This window comes from Anomalospiza imberbis, chromosome 7, assembly GCF_031753505.1.
Source record: "Anomalospiza imberbis isolate Cuckoo-Finch-1a 21T00152 chromosome 7, ASM3175350v1, whole genome shotgun sequence".
NCBI classification, from domain to species: Eukaryota; Metazoa; Chordata; class Aves; order Passeriformes; family Viduidae; genus Anomalospiza; species Anomalospiza imberbis.
Window position 1 is genome coordinate 25,816,963 of NC_089687.1, and position 18,531 is coordinate 25,835,493.

The 18,531-nt window shown below is 48.4% G+C and overlaps 1 protein-coding gene across 7 annotated transcripts in view; it reads left to right on the forward strand.

Annotated features, from left to right (window-relative positions):
* Nucleotides 1–18,531, forward strand: part of NRP2 (neuropilin 2) — an 89,318-nt gene that overhangs the window by 31,310 nt on the left and 39,477 nt on the right. For all 7 annotated transcript variants that reach the window (XM_068196109.1, XM_068196112.1, XM_068196110.1 and 4 more), the window contains exons 4-10: nucleotides 1,920–2,150; nucleotides 2,688–2,843; nucleotides 4,711–4,880; nucleotides 5,915–6,070; nucleotides 14,478–14,622; nucleotides 14,923–15,272; nucleotides 16,412–16,556. In XM_068196109.1, the coding sequence (XP_068052210.1) occupies nucleotides 1,920–2,150; nucleotides 2,688–2,843; nucleotides 4,711–4,880; nucleotides 5,915–6,070; nucleotides 14,478–14,622; nucleotides 14,923–15,272; nucleotides 16,412–16,556 (1,353 nt within the window). The remainder of the gene's footprint in view (nucleotides 1–1,919; nucleotides 2,151–2,687; nucleotides 2,844–4,710; nucleotides 4,881–5,914; nucleotides 6,071–14,477; nucleotides 14,623–14,922; nucleotides 15,273–16,411; nucleotides 16,557–18,531) is intronic.

Here is an 18,531-nt window from a genome sequence, read left to right on the forward strand (position 1 = left end):
GTAAAAAGCTGATGATTGTGTTTGCTGCTATTAGCCAAAATGTAGACAAAGATGCCAAATGCGATAAGAAGCCCACGTGAGGAAACTGTTGTCTAATGTGGTGACAATAGTTACGTCTTGCCTGTCTCTAGAGGACAGTCCCTGACTCTGGGTTTAGCCTTTGGGTTCCTCCCTAGCTCGGAGCTTGTGTTATTTTCACTATTTATCTGTTCATCTTTCAGGTTGTTTGGAGCAAAGTACACCCTGTTCATGGCTTTATGCTGTGATTTGTGCTTGGCCTTTTTTTTTTTTTGCCTCTGCATTTTACCCCACAGGTTCACACCAGAAAAGCTGGCTGCTTCATTAGACAGTCAATTAAGAGCCTCTCCTGAGTAGCTCTCCAGCCAGGCACTGCATAATGCAGTGCAAGATCCTGCTATTACTGCAGGCTGCTGGCCTGACTCTGTAGGTTAATGCTGAATTGAATAACAAGTCTGCCATTAGTCCTGGGAAGGCTGGTGCTGCCTGGAAGAGCCGGAGCAAGAGGGTTTGTAGAGGAGAAAGAGAGTGTCCCAGTAAAAGTGAAGCAGAAACCTTTGTGAATGCTAGTGCCAGGTTGCAGCAGTGGCCAGCAGCCTCTCTAACACCCCCTTTCTCCTCTGATAGCTCCAGGCTGCAGATTTCTGTTGCCTATTGTCCTGGCAAGGGTTTCAAAGTCACCGTGGTATGAATATGACACAAATTGCCCTTTCCCCAAGCACCCCGAGGCACCTTGGTTGTATGAGAAGGGGCACCAAGCTGGCCCGGCTGCAGCAGAGGCCAGTGCTGAGGTCAGCAATAAATAAGAGGCAACATTGTCTGTCCTCCCCACCACGCAAAGGTCTTCCTTAAGGATAGAAATAACTTGCATTTCTGGTGTGGATGGCTCATTCTGTGAAAAAGAGGGCTCTGTTCCTGCTCTCAGCAGAGACCCCCCTGCCATGGCCTCTGTTATCCCCACTCTTAATGTGGCCACGTTGTGGAGACGTGTGCTGAAGCTGGCCCCTGTCCCTTGTGTGGGTCTTGGGAGGGAGGTGGAGGCTGCAGGCTAACTGTGCACTTCCTAAGGGTTTACAGCAAACAGTGGAGACATTGGCACCCTCCCACAGGTCCTTTCACTGTGTAAATATTTGTGCTTACGGATTTTCTCAAGAGGAAACTGAGGCACAGATATCTGTGCTGGAAGACTGGAGTTTGCAGGTGACTGCCCCATGGGAACAGCCTTTCCAAAGGGCTGCTCATCCCATTACTCCTCTCTGGCCCATCCCAGGCGGCTCCTTCCCCAAATGGGGCTCCTCCACCAGACCTGGGGTCGCTGTGGCACCTTGCCTGCATGGCTGCAGGTAGCAGCTGTGTCATGAGTACTGTGGATGGCAGCTCCCTGCGTTCCAGCCGGCCTCTCTGCAGGCTCTGCAGCAGCACACAGGTCTGCCAGGTCAGTTTGGGGGATGGGTTAAAGTGGAAAGTGCCAGCTGGGGAAGACGGGACAGCTTGGTGTGGCCTCCCTGTCCACCACCACTGGTGTGAGGGACATAGCATGGTGCTGGCCTGCCAAATCACAGCAATGGTTTTGGCTAGGATCCAAAAGTCTAGCCCTGGTTTTGAGGTAATTGTCAGGATGATCAGGAGTGGTGTACAGATTATGTCTGCAAAGCTGTCTAAGGGATTTTGAACCATGTTGTCCACTACAGTACCTCATAGACCTTGTCTCTCCATATGTGGAAAGCTTTGAAAATCACCTTCCCACTTCTTGCAGTAATTCCCACAGCTCTTGAGCTGCAGGACATTTCCAGAAGTGCATACACAACCCTACTAAACTCAGAATGAGGTTTTCACAGTGCCAAGTTGTTGGCATTAAGCTTCATTGTTGCTAAGGCTCTGGGTTTTTCCTGCTACTACAGGCTCTGAGGACTGCTCCAGAAACTTCACTGCCTCCAACGGCACTATTGAGTCTCCAGGTTTCCCTGACAAGTATCCACACAACCTGGACTGCATCTTCACCATCATAGCCAAGCCAAAGACAGAAATCCTCCTCCACTTTCTGCTTTTTGACCTCGAGCATGACCCACTGCAGTCAGGGGAAGGAGACTGCAAGTATGACTGGCTAGACATCTGGGATGGCATCCCTCAGGGTAAGCCACAGGGTGCTGCACTGCTTTCCTTGGCCCTTCCTGGTATCTCACAAAGCTCCAAAACTGTGCAGTCTGTGTCTGAACACCAAGGGTGCCTAACCTCAAAGGTGGCTGCAGCCTGCAACCTGCCATCAGGGCGCTCCATAGCCAGCTTGGGGACAGTGTGCCTGCAGAAGGCAGCATTCATTAAACCACAAGCTACTGCTCTGTTGTAACCACTGATCTGAAAAGCCCCATGGGACACTCCAAACACCAGCCTTTCTCCCTCAGGGAATGGAAGTGGGTTCATGCAATGATGGGAGGACCTCCCTACCTTATAGCAAAACCGAGAAACAGAGCATTCTGGAGCATTTCCCAGCAATTGCAGAGCAATGCCTTCTGCAGTGGGTATTTCTGCACTGCATGGCACCAGGCCAATGTATATAAAAAACAGCTCATCCCCGAAGCCTATCTTTTTAATCCTGATCAGCAATGAGCTGGTGGCCCAGGAGGCCAGTGGAAAAGCAGGCATTACCTTCACTGCTCTTTCTTTTACAGTCGGCCCCTTGATAGGCAGGTACTGCGGCATTAATATGCCATCGGACATCCGCTCGACCACTGGCGTCCTCTCTCTCACCTTTCATACGGACCTGGCAGTGGCTAAGGATGGTTTCTCTGCTCAGTACTACTTGATCCACCAGGAAGTCCCAGAAAGTAAGTTGGAAATGTGTGTGTATGACTTAGTTGCATCCCTTGTGTTTCCCATCTTTCATTTGGCATATGCAAGAGTGAAGCAGGCAGAAGTGTGTCCAGGGACTGGTTCTCCACCAGCAATGCAGACAGCAGTTTCATTCAGGTCTGTTCTCTATTTTGATAGAAGTAAGATATCAGTAAGAATTTCACTTTCTGACCTTTTGTTGACTTTTCATTTGCTTGTGAAGTCTTCTCAATACCTTTTGGGTTTGAATCCTTCATGTATGTACTCAGCCCAAAGGATTTAGGGGAAGACTTCAGCCCAGCATGTGCCACAGATTCATTAAAGCATGGGGGAAAATATGCGCTCTCTCTCTCTCTCTCTAGATTTCCAGAAATTCACAGTCCCAAACCACAAATTGGAATTTCTTGGCTGTCTAATTAAAGATTGCTTAAAGCTCTAAGAATTTCAAGCCAATTTTTTTTATAACCCTTAATAAGGGAGGTAAATTGATATGGAGTGAGGAAATAAGTTGTGTGTTTTGAGAATGAAGAGCAGAAGAGCATTTTGATTCTTTTTGATAACACTTGCAGGCAAGTAAAGGTTCCATTTGTTTTCCCATGGTATTTTTGCCTCAGAGCTACTGTTCTTGACCTCTGTTCGCAGTGAATCTCTGATACAACAGAAGAAGCCTTCAGGACACCTCTCAGTCCCAGAGAAAGAGAGGGAGTCCCTGACCTGCCACTGAAAGCCTGTGACAGAGAGCAGGGTAGAGTAGGGGTTGTGCAGCACCAGGGCGGCAGGGTTACAACCTCTTACTCTGTGACTGAGTAAGGGATGTTCTGCTGAGGCTGTGAGAGTTACAGACAAGCATGAGCTCTTCACCATTACCTATTGTCACACTCAGTTGATCTGTTCTTTAATCCCTTTTCTGTTCTGGATATGCAAATAAGATGTTAAACACAAAGCTTGAGAAATCAAGCACAAGAACCTTTCTTAAAGTGCCAGGTCTGTTTTTATTTATGGTGGTGTAAACTGAAACTTTAATAATAGCACTGACATCCTAACTTGGCCCATCATTTCCACCCAAGGTTGACTTGACCACATTAAAAACAAAGGCAGTTTGGTGGAGCCCCGTTGGTTTACAACAGCAGCACACTTGGACCCATGCAGTATTTTCTATCACTGTTTTCTTTGCTATTGTTTTTACGGGACAGCTGCTATAAAATAGATGACATGTGCCATAAAACTGAGCTAATTGTGACTTCTAAAGCCTTAGAAGTGAGTAGATTCAAAGAAAAGCATAGCAGTGTCTTCCATAATTTTGTCTGGTTAATCCCTATGGGCCTGATACCACATACAGTGTATGCAGATAGACACAGACACATACACACATGCATCCCTGCTCTCACATGCTCACAAAACCTTTAGAGCTGCCCGTTCCAATCCTTAATGTTCCTGCTGGCAACAGTAAGCACCCTCCGTATTCCTTGCCTTGTCAGTGCTTAGATTTCACCTACAGCCTTCAAAATGGGAGCTTTGTGGCAAGGGTACTTAGAATATCTTGGTGGAGGTGAAGGGAGGGAAGGGACAGAATTGTGTCAAAACTGAGCAAAGGTGAAGAAGATAGAGAAAGGGACAAAGATCCAGGCTGTATTAGTGTTCAGAGGGCCATGCAAACACAAAGCTGCCCTATCTATAATTTTTCAGTGCCATCTGTGAACACACACAACATGCAAGATGGTGCAGATCTGTTCATCTTTCCAGACAGGCAGCTTTGCTCAGGGTTATTTGGAGAGATTAGTTCAGGGCTGCCTTTCACTTGGGCGTGAAGTACTGAGACTGTAAACCAATCTCTGTGTGTGTGTGTGTGTGTGTCTGCTCTAGACTTTCAGTGCAATATGCCTCTGGGGATGGAGTCTGGCAGGATCTCCAACATGCAGATCAGTGCCTCCTCCACCTACTCAGATGGGCGATGGACACCTCAGCAGAGCCGGCTCAACAGTGATGACAACGGCTGGACCCCCAATGTAGACAGCAACAAAGAGTACCTCCAGGTACCTTTCCAGCCCCCTCTCCTCTTCCCCCACCAAGTGGAGTGTCACGCTGTTAAACTGACCCTTGCCCATAAGGGTTGTTGAATTTTTTATTGCCTCTGTGGCTCATGGGGAGCAAGCAGCAGGGGAGCTGCAGTGCCTCGGTGAAATGCGGCAGGCTCCTTCTCCCATTAGCTTGCCCTCACAAGGACTGATTCCATCCGCTGTCTCTCTCCCCCCCCCTCCTTTCTGCCCAAACCTTGATGGACTTTCTATCAGACTGACAGAGGCTGAGAGACCTCTGCCACTTACAAGGGCCACTGACTCTGCCACTGGCCTGAGGACAAAAGTCTCCAGGGGGTGCATAGAAAAACAACTAAAATAATATTTATCTCATCAGTGATGCAGGGAGTGTGAGCGGGCTGATGTCAGGCGGGGGGCTGACAGAGCAAAGGCTTTCCCTGAGAGCTGGTTAGAGCCACAGTGTGTCCACACACAGCTTCTGGCTGTGTCACATCGCCGGGAGACACTGCTTGCTAAAGGGCACTATAAGCAGGAGGTGGTGAATGTCATTGCCTCTAGCAGACGTCTCATTCTTCATTCATGGCAGGGCTACTAAGGGCTCTGCTGACCTTTCTCAACCCGTGTTGTAAAACACAGAAAAAAAACCAGCAAGGCAAAACCAAGAGCTGCAGGACTTACTAATTGGATATTATGCTTTTATTTTACATGAAAAAAGTCAGTCTCTGTCCTGCTTTAATGGACGTGCGCTTCTGTGCAGATCCTATTGCTTGGTCTGAGGCAGGAAGAAGACTTTGTGATGGTCCCATATAAACAGACATCAAGGTCCTTAGCTACTCTTGTCCCAGGATCCTATCCTGCTGAAGTCAGCCATGGAAAGGGTTGTGACTGTTAAACTGTTCACCCATAGATAAAGTGAGACAGGCTGAATTTGAACCTTTACATTTTTCAGAGACAGAGAGAGGAACTAATTAGCCACACTAGATTCTCAAGTGGTCACCTCTCTCTTTCTTATCCCTTTTTGCCCTGGCAAGGTGGACCTCCACTTCCTGACTGTGCTCACAGCCATTGCCACACAGGGTGCCATCTCGAGAGAAACCCAGAAGGGCTACTATGTCCGTACCTACAAGCTGGAGATTAGCACCAATGGAGAGGACTGGATGATGTACCGGCACGGGAAAAACCACAAGGTAATGTCCCTTTTGTCTCTTCTGCCTGCACCTTAGTGAGTCTTGCAGCCAACTAGAGGGAAGAGAACGGAGAGATTTTGCAGGCCCAGAGGGTTTAATCCATGAGGGACCCTTTTGCTGATGATGTCTAAAAGACTGATGATACTCTGAGCAGAAATAGTCCTTTCTCCTCTGCACAGCAATGAGGAAACACTATTCCTTGGAAAACCTGGCTGCTGCTGCATCTTTCGTGGTGGTGAGAGTATGTTCTTTGACTGCAAATGAAGGAGAAAATGTTTTCACAGCCTGTGTTTTGCTGTATAAGATTCATTGAACTTTTGTGGTCGCAGACCCGTCTGCATGCTGGGTTAACAATCACAAAACCACATGAAAATGTAGTTCAGGAGTTACTGAGGCCTGGAAATGAAAGGGCACAAATCCTAAGAGGCAATTGCACCATCCCAGAGAACAAAATGAGCAATAAATAATGAGAAACAATTCAGGCTGACAGAGCTGTGAGGTCTGCGCTAAGCAGGCATAATCAGCAAGGGTGCATTGAGCCCTGAGAGCTGTGCATGCTCTTGCTGTGTTGCTGGGACACCCACAGAGGTGGGAGCAAGGAGGAGGGAGGGTAAATATGGGTGTTCATCTGTTTCACACCGTGTGGATGCTGGTGTGTGGCCAGGAAGGATAAACTTGGAGTGGTCTGCATGGGAAATGTATGGGGAGGCAGGTTAAGGTAGCCATGGTGCTGGGCTGGTTTTTCTGTCTATTGCTCTGGTCATGTGGTTGTTCCCTGGTTAAGGGTGCCTCAAGAAAGTGCTTCCCTGCTCTTCTGTGGCACCCACCAGCACTGCTGCTGTGTTCAGGTCCTCCCAGCTGATGTGCCATAGTGTGTCTGTGTGAACTCTGGCTGGGGTCCCACACACCTCCCCCCACACACATGTCCCAGTAATTTTTGATTGCTCAGCACTTCTATTAAATTAGCTGTCCCTCTTCTTTGCTGGCACGGGCACTGCTGGCGTGAAATGCAGTAGCCTGCCTTGTCCAGGATTCATCCAGACATTTCCTTCCCCTCCAGGCTGTGTGATTTCCCCTTCCCCACAAGTGTGTCTTAGGTTCAAATTCCCTCTGCTTCCCAGAATGAGTCCTCTCTGTGCAGAGGTACCCATCAGGGTCCCATACCTGCAATATTTGGAGTACTTAAGCTCCTCATGTGCCAGTGAGGGAGTGTTAGTCCTATTTTAGAAGTAGGGAAATGGAGGCACAGGGCAGCCCAGCACCACATAGGGGAGTCCTCAGCTGGGCTCCCCCAGATCTCGGGTGGGCTGGCTCCAGGACAGTAACTCATGGCAGAGCTCATGTATAGTCCAAGCACAGTGCCCATGCAGTGGTGTGGAGCCTCTGTGCTCTCCCAGGACCCACTGGTCACAGCAGACCTTTCTGTGAACCGGGGCCGTCTTCTGCTCACCCCAGGTGAGTTTGGGGTCTCATTGGGACCTTTTCTGTAAGCTGACTCAGGCAGGATATACTCATCATGCTGGACAGAAAGATGAGCTATATACACAGCTCAGTGTTCCAAATAACTACTGGCAATAAATTTACCTTTTTAAGTCTTAACTGAAGCAGGAATCTGGCCTGGAGGGTGGTTTTAGTTGCAGAAGTGAATAAATATCCCATCCTTGCAGTGCTGGGCGTTGGACACTGCATCCTCAGCCAGGGTGGAGCAGGACAGCACGATGGGTTTCAGTGCTGCTAAGCCAATTTACATTGCTAAAAGACCCTAAATAAAGCCTGGCTGGTGTAAATCCAAAACAATCCTACAACCACCTGAATTGCCACCATTTCAGGACTTGGCCCTTGATTTCTGTCAGCTTTTTCCTACTCTGTTTTCTCTTTTAATTAAAAAAGTGGGAAAAAATCAATCCTCTGGTTTTTTACTCCTTTATTCAAGTATTAATTCATTCCCACATTCTGGCCTTAATTTAGCAGACACCTCCCAAGGCTGGAGGATAAGTAATTGCTTTCTGGTGGCTTGGATACCCCTTGCATGCGGGTGACTGCTTTCCTGCCCCACCAAACAACTGGCTGCCAGCTGCTGAGCTACAGTGGGGCCAGGGCAAGGCCACTTGCTCACAGACCTGGTGCCGGGTGGCGCTGGTCCCACATTCCGTGCCCGCGTTAATCCCGCTGTTCCTGTGCTAAGCAAGCTCCCAGATGTCTGTGCTCGCGGGGCAGATCCCTCCCTGCATCAGTGCGGAGCTCGGCGCAGCCCGGGCTGCAGTGCTGGCACAAACCATGCCAAAGAGATTCGTCAAGTCTGCCGCAGCTTGATTTGGTGCCATGAGGAGCAGGGAGGGAGGGGAAGGTGTGGACAGACAGGGACTCTTTATATACATGCAGATCGATACGTATATATATATAGACACACATATATGCACATATGTATATCTGCACATACACATGTATATATGCACATGCACACATAGGCATATGGGGTATACCAAACACTGCTTGGAATTTCTGCCAGCTCTGTGGGCCAAAACCAATGCTCTGCCACGTGTAGGTGGGTCAGCTAACATTCACATCTTCATCGGGGAGCTAATGCAAGAGAAAACCAGCAAGTGCAGGAGGTGTGGGGAGGGGATGATGCTCCCTGCAGAGGATGAGAAGCTCTTACTGCCTCTTTTGCCCCCTGCTTCCCCTCCCTCCGGTGTTTCAGATGACAGTGGGGCCAGGGTGTTTCCCTGCCAAATGTGATGGCTCACCTTTGAGTCCCCAGCTGCTGGCACTCAGCAGCAAGGGAAACGGGAAAGGCAGGATGGAGCAGCGGAAAATGTGATTAATACGTGCTCACAGCAGACAGGGCTGGCTGGACTGTTTCCGTGCTGTGCTGTTTCTGGGATGGGGAGGCAGTGGGAGGGTAGCCGGCAGGAGTGGAACTCCACACTCTCTCCCTCCTCTTCCTACCCCATTCCTGCCAGGTTTTTCTCCTTCCTGGCAGCCCACTCCCCACAAAGCCTGGCCCAGACATCCCCCTGTCCAGGGGGTGGTGCTCTGTCTTTCCCTCAGGCATGGGGCCAGGGTGGGAGGCTAACCCAGCAACCTGGCCAGAGGTGCTGCACTGTCTTCTTGTGTGTCCCTGAGAAGGGAGACAGGTAGAAGAATGGCCACCACCACGTGCCATCCTCACCAGCATGTCCCTACCAGGGGACAGGGCCAAACCAACCCTGCTGCAGAAAAGCTGGTGTGGCTCTTGCCCTCCCTGTTATGTCCACCTCCTGTGACCTGCGGCCAGGCAGATGGCCTCTGAGGTTTGAGGTTATCTTCCAGGCATCAGCCTGGTGTTTGTGCCGAGAGCTTATCTAATGGTTTGCAAATGTCTTTAGAAAACAACAACTCTTCTTAAACCCAAGGAAGGAAAAGAGCACCTGGCAGGATTTGACCTTTTGTTTTTGGCCATTTTCTTCACCTGGCAGGATTTGACCTTTTATTTTCCTTTGGACAGGCTCAACTATGAAGATTTTATCAGAAAACCAAGTTCTCATCCATTCTGATCTGCTTCCTTCTTTGTAGCATCTCAGGTTCCAGCTCCCATGTGGTGTGAGCCGCTCCATCTTAGTAACTGTGGAGATGAGCTCGCAGGAATCATCTAGTGTGGCAAGGGACTGGGGATGGGATGGATTTCAGGATTTGGAGTAGGTTTGGGCTATAATGAGTGCTGCTTTCTGCCTCCATTGCTCTGTGTTTTCAGAAACATTTGTTTTCAGACTCTATAGAAGTCAATGGATGAGACATGGCAGCAAGATTCAGCTGATGTGCATTTTTCATTTCTTATTCATTTAGATGGTTTTGTGCTTGTTATTAGTTAACTTTCCTGAGTGGTATTTCAGGTGGTAGCTGCACAAAGACTGAATTGCTGCAAGGAGCAGTATCTCAGCTGTACATTGGAGTTGGGAACATCAGAGGTTTTTGGTGCGGGCAGTGAATATTGAGGATGACTCTCTGGAGACCCTTGTACCTTCCCTTAGGAGTGTTCCTCTGTCTCTGCAGTTCTTAATCAGGTCTCCTGTATTTATTCACCTGAGGAAGGAGAGAAAAGCCTTCAGTCCTGTGGCTTTTTTATCTGGAAAACTCAGGAAAAGCTGGCACAATGAGCCAGAGGGCCACAAGTGTTTCTGCACAGAGACATCATGGTGCAGAGGATTTGTCCAGAAACATCCAGGTCCCAGCCTGCTTCCGCTGCTTTTGCAGGCAGGACAAAGACATCAGGCTTTGCCAAAGGCAGACTTGTGCATTCACCCTTGGTGCAGTACCTGGGGAGAATTACAGCCCTGGCTTTCCTAGCAAGGCTGCAGCTTTGTATTTCTGGGCCCGATATCTCTTTTGCAGGCTAAAATAGTACCACTCCTCGTGTCCCTGATGACTCCCAAATCTGAGTGGAGCCTCTCAAAGACACGGAGCTGGCAAACCCAGCCCAGCACACTGTGCCTTGCCCAGACACAGTGCTCTGTTAAGTGTTGCCAAGTATCATTTTTCTTTTAACTCCTTGTTCCTGGATTTAATAAATCCAGAACTATCCACCCTCCACTTGAGCCAGAATCCTCCCACCATCAAACATGCCCCATTTTATGCCTTCCCTATCTGACAAGGGAAATAATCTCCCCTACTTTTCTCCTTCATGCTTCTCTGTCTAAATCCTGAAGCCCTAATCCTGTTAGCATGCTCTGTTCCAGGGCTCTGTCTCCACAGGAGTAACATAATCCTGCAGTAAATCTAGTGGGTCCAAAGAGACACATACATAGGGATGAAGGCAGGGCTGTTGTCGTCCTTGGCCTTCTCCTCTTCCTCCCACAGTCACTTTCTTCAGCACCCAAAGAAATTACATAGTGGCCAAGCAGCATAATGAATAAAGCAGGAGAGAGGTTACCTCTTACCCCCTCCCTGATTCGCTGCCTCTTCAACTTCATGGCACTTTTTTGTCTCCCTGTCCTTCATCTCCTTCACTCCAAACTGCCAATGGCACAATTCCCATATCCACTGGAACTAATGTAGCTTCAGCAATTCCCCCCATCACCCTATGATGGTTTCAACATGTCAAAAATGCAACTTGTAAATGCTGGTGTGGAGCTTGCATGTGTATGCACATGGAAAACTTTTGCAGTCCTTCTCTAGCCTAGACATCATGTCCCCTACTTTAACAGCCTTTCTCATACCACTTGCTTTCTGCGGCAAATTAATTAAGCAGGTCAGCTCTCATTGATTATCAATTTAATTTCACATGCAGACCTGCTGTCTGGACTAAAAGTCTGGAAGTAAACATACAGTGTATGAGGAGAAGATAGGCAGCTCTTTGATGATGGGCAGCAGTGAAAGCGAGTTCCCTTGACTGTTTCTTGGAAGGTGCTTTTAATTTGTTAATGGTTTTCCCATTCGTCTTCTGGCTCCATCACCCTTCAGTGTATGTTCATGTGCATACGCATGTATGCTCTCCGCTGAGTGTATATCTATTTATCTATCTATCTCCCTAGATCACAGCCAGGTATTTTTTTTTCTGCTGGTGTAAATTACTGTGACTTCTTATACTTCGATGGTGATATGTTGATTTACACCATTCGAAGACTTGGCTCAAAATATGTGCTGAGTGGGATGGGAAGCAGATAGGACGGGAGGAATAGCAATGTTCTATTTTGGTAGAGAGGGAAGAATCTTTGCTTTCTTGGCACTCCCAATTTCACACATTTTCTTGCTAGTTCTTCCTATGCTTTGAGTGCTAAATTGAGGCAGGATCTAGACCCTGTTGAAGTCAATGGACCTCTCTCCCCACAGTGTGCTGGGGCTCTGGGGTCAGCATTTTCAGGACAGGGAAGCCAGACGGTCAGGGTCAGACTCTGGTCAGCAGCATCAGGACCTGCCGGCTCACAATGCATTTCCACTTGGGAAGGAGGCTGAAAGAGCAGGCATGTGGGAATACCTCAGGTCTCTAACAGCACCAAGCACATGCCCCCTTAATGTGGCCCCTTTCTGTTATGCTGAAGAGGGCGCGAAGCGATGACTTGCCGTGATCAGTTGGGGCTGTTTGGAAGCGAGGTTCAATGGAACAGATCCTACCAGTGCAGCTGATAGCAGAGCTGGAAGTCAGGTGCCAATTCTGCCCTCACAGGCTGGCAGTCTGGAGTGTCACGGCCCAGATTCAGAGTTCATGGCTTGTTGAATGTGATCTAGCCTAAGTTGCTAATTTCTTAATCTAAAGCAGAATTGAAATTGCTCTTCTTGGAAGCAGGTAGTTGGGACCAAGGTTGTCTAAGAGATATTTTCAGCGGTGCTTATAATAGTGATAAAGTTTTTGGGCTCAGTCCTGCTTCTGCTTTCTATCAAGCTTGACTGTGCAGAAGTCAGCAACAAATTATGCTGGTGTAAATTTGGATTCTGGCCCCTGATGCTTGTATGTGCGAAGTGAGCTAAAAAAGAACAAAACTTGAAATATGTTAAATCAAAAAGAGCAGCAAACCTCATCAGTGACTGTTGAACATGCTGGTCCATATGCAACCTTTGGCTCATGGAGTCTTCACAGTGCTGATGGTGGGAAGCAAATAGAGGTTGCTAGGAGAAGACTGGACTTGCTGCCCTTGGACATCTGCTAGGGCCCCCATTAGGAGCCATCCTCTGGGACAGAGGGACCTTTGGTCTGACCTGACATGCTGCTCCTTGTGCTAAAATAGTTGCACTGGCTCAGATAAACATTTCCTGTCCTCCGGTGTTAGGTTCAGAGGTAAGGTGTTGTGTGTCAGCTTCTGTGTTGGCATAAAGCTGAAGGCTCTGCTGTGGTGTGGAAATATATCCTTTTAAATTGTTTGTGTGTGTGTCTGGGCCCGCAGGTTTACAAGACACACACAGACGTGCACACACACACATAAGCCTGGAGAGTGTTTCACAGTAACCACTCTTCTTATAGCCCTCCTGCTGGAAAAAAGGGGTATTTGGTGTCTGCTGAGTAAGGAAAAAGATGGGAAGTGAGGTCAGACAGGATAAAATAGGATATTAAAAACACATAAACCATGCTGTGTTGCTAAACGGTAGCAGCATGATATATATTCTCTAGATTAGCATTTCTGCTCAAGTTCACATCAACCCCTCATCCCAATTACCAGCCAGATTTGCAACTGATTCCCTCTGTGGGGTGGCTGCTCCCTGCCCTGAAGGAGTGGATAGCAATGTGCAGGGGCAGCCCAGAGCTAGCTGGGGTGCTGTGAACAGCCTCTGCACACCCTGCCGTGCTGGATCCTGGGAGAAGAGAAGTAACATGTGCCATCTGCAAGCCTAGAGCCACAGGAGGCTCACAAAATGCCTCCTAGCTGCTATTCAAGGCAAGGGGCCAGGATACCGCCTCACCCCTTCTTCTGTCCTCAGTTGCTTGACTCTTGCCTCCCACAGGAGACTGGTGCCAGAGATTACACTCTCCTGCTTTCCTGAGATAAACTTACTGGGAACTCTTGTGCTCAGTACACATACACATGGTGGGAGCTCGCAGAAGAACCCAGCCAGCATCTCAGTGTGGATGTGGTTCCTAGCTGAGATGGGAGGATAGTCTAACCCTGTCCTGAAGTGCTTGGAGCGAAAGCAGGCAATGCCTGCAGCCTTGGTCAGTGATCTCTAGTGCTTTATGCTGGGGCAGAGAAAGGGTTGAAAATTATCCTCCCCTTGGGTATTTCCTCTTTCCTTCCCTTTTCTTTCCCACTACGGCTATGCAGTCTAAAATAGAAACAGATGTATCCAGTCCTTGTCCGGCCTATTAAAAAGATGGGCAGAAGAGGTGGATCTAACATCCATCTGGTAGTTATTGATTATGGCCATCTGGTAAGGCAGCGGCCTTTTCATACCATGTGGGATCATAAACTCCCAAAAAGCTGTCTCCATGTGGCAGGCTGCGTGTGCATGGGAGAGGCAAAGGCAAGGGGCTGGCTGAGGCAGCAGCTTGTCACCCCAGGCAGAGGTGCATCCTTCCTGCTGACATCACTGCTTGCACGTGATGTTTCCAGGTGGAGCTCAGTGTAAGGATGCAGATGCATCAGGATGTCAGCCTGTTTGGGGGCATCTTGTCATTTGTGCTGTAGCAGATCTAGGTCTGGGGGCAAGCTTGAGGCAGCTGAAACCTGATAGTCTGATGTGCCTCAAAGTGCTGTGAGAGGCAGTCAGGCAGAAGGCTCCTGGCCCTCCTGCCTGGTAGGTGAGTCCATCCACCATGCTGTCCTGTGACATGTGAGCAGCTACATGTCCCTTCTGGCCTCTGGTGCTTGTCCTGGTTGGAGGCTGGCCCTGACCAGAAAGCCTTTCCTTGGTTTTCCCTGCTGAGATTATTTTGACTGCTTATCTGGTGAGGATGTAACGGTGTGTGCAAATGTACATTTGTGCCTCCCTTCCCTTGCAGACATTTCAGGCCAATGAGGATGCCACAGAGGTTGTTCTCAACAAGATCCACAGCCCAGTGCTCACACGCTTCGTGCGCATCCGTCCCCAGACCTGGCACAACGGCATCGCCCTGAGGCTGGAGCTGTATGGCTGCCGCATCACTGGTGAGGGTCCTCTCCTCGCCTTGGCTTCAGTGCTCCTCTCTGTCCCTCCAGCAGCCTGTCCTGGGGTGCTGTCCCTTGCCGCTTCATGGCTGCTTGCGGTGGGAATGGTGACACTGTGACCAGCACGGAGACATCCATCGCAAGGGATGCGCTTGGAGGGACAGGACTTCAGCTCCTGGAGGGAGGGGGAAATGCCCAATGCTGGTGTTGGTTTAGTGTCCAGAGCTTAATGCCGTGAGGAGAGCCGTGAGCACTTCCCTTCAATTACCCTGACTGTTCATGGCCTTTCCTTCCCTGCAGATTCACCCTGCTCCAACTTGCTGGGAATGCTTTCTGGCCTCATTCCTGACTCACAGATCTCTGCCTCTTCCATCAGAGGCTATGACTGGTCTCCCAGCATGGCCCGCCTGGTGAGCAGCCGCTCGGGCTGGTTTCCCCGTGTGCCCCAAGCCCAGCCTGGGGAGGAGTGGCTGCAGGTGGACCTTGGCGTCCCGAAGAACATCAGAGGCGTCATTATTCAGGGGGCTCGTGGAGGGGACAGTGTGACCACCACTGAGTCCCGTTCCTTTGTGAAGAAGTTTAAGGTGGCCTACAGCATGAATGGAAAGGACTGGGACTTCATCCAGGACCCCAAAACAATGCAAGCCAAGGTAGGCACTGCTGGAGCAGCTGCGAAACAGGACATTTTTCTGACTAGCTTTAGTCTGCCTGATGGGGTCTTGGGAAGCTGGCTGAGCACTCCCACAGAGACTTTGGGAGCTTGGGGTTGTCACCTTGAAATCCCAGGTTGTGTCCCTTGGTGCTGCTCCAAATCTGTACTAGAGGCCATAAGTTCCACCTTTCCCCAGGGATGGCAATTTCTTTTCATTTTCTATTGTGGACCAGGCATGGGGATGTGGACATCACCTGCTGCTTCTCCCAGCTCCTGCAGGCCAGAGTCCAAAAGATGGTGTGTTTTATTATGTTTTGTGTAAAACAATGATGTTTTACACAAACTAATTACATATTTTAAGGGGAAAGGCGTGGCTGTTGTGATGTGCACCTCTGAAAGAGGAATATGAATCACAACTTCTCTTTAGGAAATTTTCTGTATCTGAAGTCCCTTTGCAACACTGGTGTGACCCTGAAATTCCCCATATTTTTTCTTTATCATTGGAGTTCCCCATAATCTTTCTGCTTAGTGCTATGGGAGTGGCAAAGGGCTTGAGGAATAAATTCTCTGCTACTGCCTGTTCTGTTTTTATGCATACTCCTCTGCCTAAAATTTGGGTAAGTTTTAAATTTTCCTGATCCTTCAAATGAGGGCTGATGCTATCTATAGCCCTCTGTTTATTCCCCGCAGGCTTTAGCTTGTTCATGTAAGCTGAAAAACAGCAGTACTTGGACTGTGAGGAAAACCAACCATTTACACCATCCTAGAACATGCAGTAAATTCTTTATTTACCAAAGAACAAATCTGATCTCATTTTTACATTAATTTAGTAGATATTCCCTAGACTTCCCCTGCATGGCTTGGATCAGAATCTAATCCCTGGATTCTGAGCAGAGGCCAGGAGAGATTGTGCAAGTTTCTTAGAAACAGCGTGGCTGGTCCTCTTGAAACAGAGAAGGAACAGCCCAGTTTCTGCTCAGCTGGGTGGGCTCAATGGCCTGGAGTCAGGCAGCTAAGCTACTTCAGACTGTGGCTACATTCTGCCAGACCCAAAATATCAGGTCTGGTTGAGAGCACGTGAAATGCTCACAGTGCACACATCTCTTGCCTTTTCTCTCTCTCTCTTTCTCTCTGTAGCTTTTTGAAGGCAACATCCACTACGACATCCCTGAAGTCCGGAGGTTTGACCCTGTTCCTGCCCAGTACGTCCGAGTGCACCCAGAGCGGTGGTCCCCAGCAGGAATAGGAATGCGCCTGGAGGTGCTGGGCTGTGACTGGACAGGTAGGAGCCCCTGCGCCTCTGCCCACCGGCTGCTCTGGGGCCAGGCACTAAACCTGCAAGGTGCAAACAAACTTCAGGTTGTTTCCTGCTGTCCTACCCCAGCCATGCTGTGGCAGGGAGACTGCTGCCATGAAGACAGCACCTGTATGGTGGCTTGGCCCCACCTTTTTATTTCCACTTTGAAAAGAACTGGCTTTGATGCAGGATGTAGCAGCAATACTTGGACTCCAAGCTTTCACACAGAGTCCCATGCAGAATTCATCCTCAACTCCCTTCACAATCCTTTCAGATCTTTTACCTGGACATTGTTCAGTCTTTCACAGTCTGTTATGTTACAGGACATTTGGGCTTTTTAGTCCAAATAATAAGACAAAAAGTAGGAGGAGAAGCAGAGTTGCAGTGACCAATACTTCATATCCCGAGCTGCCACAACAAGGCTTTGCTGTAAAAACAACAGTCCCTCTCTCACTGAACCCAATGTGGAAACCTTTCTGCAGACAAGGTTGGGAAATGAACTCTATGACATCTCTACAAACATCCCTGAGACCCAGGAAACTTGTTTACTTTTACTCACCTGTTTTTTACACGTGCTATGCCTTTCAGCCACCATTTTTAATACAGAGATGAAAACTGACTTCACACACTTACTGGGATCAGTAGAGGCTGTACCTCTGACCTTCTGAGGTTCAGTGGTGATTGATTTCTCCACAGTTTCATCCCCAAAAGCAAAAAATGCACCCAAAGGGTCATTGGGTCTGATGTTAACTTTGCAGTGCCAGCGGCTAGTTATCCTCTTTTTTAATCTTTTATTTTTTAATAATCTGCTTGCATATGAATCTGGAATCCAGATGTCAGTGATAAAGAGGTATGATTTCCATTTTATAAACACATCTATAGAAGGCATTTTCTTGTAAGAATTCCTATTCTAGGAAGCTTGAAAGACACTGAGCTCTTTTTACCCTCTTGTGCAGTCTTTACTAGCATTTCCTCCTGTAATGTGCTGCAAGATGCATTGCAAACATTTAGCAGCAAATCACACAACACAAGTACACACTATTAATAATGACAAATTTTCACCTTTGAAGTCAATGGTAAATATCCCCTGGACTGGCAATCCATTGTAAATTATCTAAACTTTAAATCACATTAGATCTTAATTTAAATTTTCCGACATCTTGGGATGTTGTGGAAGAAGCAGGTGCAAGGAGCAGGAGCTGAGGGCTTTGTGCAGAAGTGGTCAGGCAGCTTCCACATTGCTGCTTCCTGCAGCTCCCAGGAGTCTCCAGCTGCCAGATCTCTGCAGACCACTGCTGGATGGTGCATCACAGCACTGCATCACTGCCATAAAGGGAGGCAGTCACGCAGGACCTCCAGCCATGTGCATGCCAGCCCTTCCACTGCACTCCTCCAGCTTAGAGAATGAGGGGTTTGTCGTCCTTAGCTTCTTGTGCTATTTTTGGCCCAAATTTTCTTTTACATGTGTGTCCATGCTCATTTTCAATATCAGTAGCAATAGCACATGTTTTTTCCAGGCAAGGTTCTTTATGGTTGTTTCCCAGTCTGGGTAATAATTTGCACATTGTAATGTTTAAAACTCAACTGCCAGGTCATAAATATCCGTAGCTTTATTAATCTACAGGCATTCAGCTTTGTAATCAGAGCAGGGCTTGTAATCTGGTGGATTCACCATGTAATAAAAAGCATTTATATCCCTGATGCAACCTGGGGAGCAGAGATAGCCCATGGCATTATCTGCATGCATAATCCAGGCTGGCTACATGCAGCAGGCCTTGACAATCCCCAGAAAGGGCCCTCCTTTGCCGGGAGGACCCAGGCGTGTTACAAAAGTGGCTGCAAAAACCCAGGCAATTGCACTTGCTTGGGAACAAGATTAAGAAATGGATTAAAACAAGATGATTAAAAATATTTTCAAGAGATGGTCTAAGCCCATGTTCATCCTGCCCAGGTGTTTCTA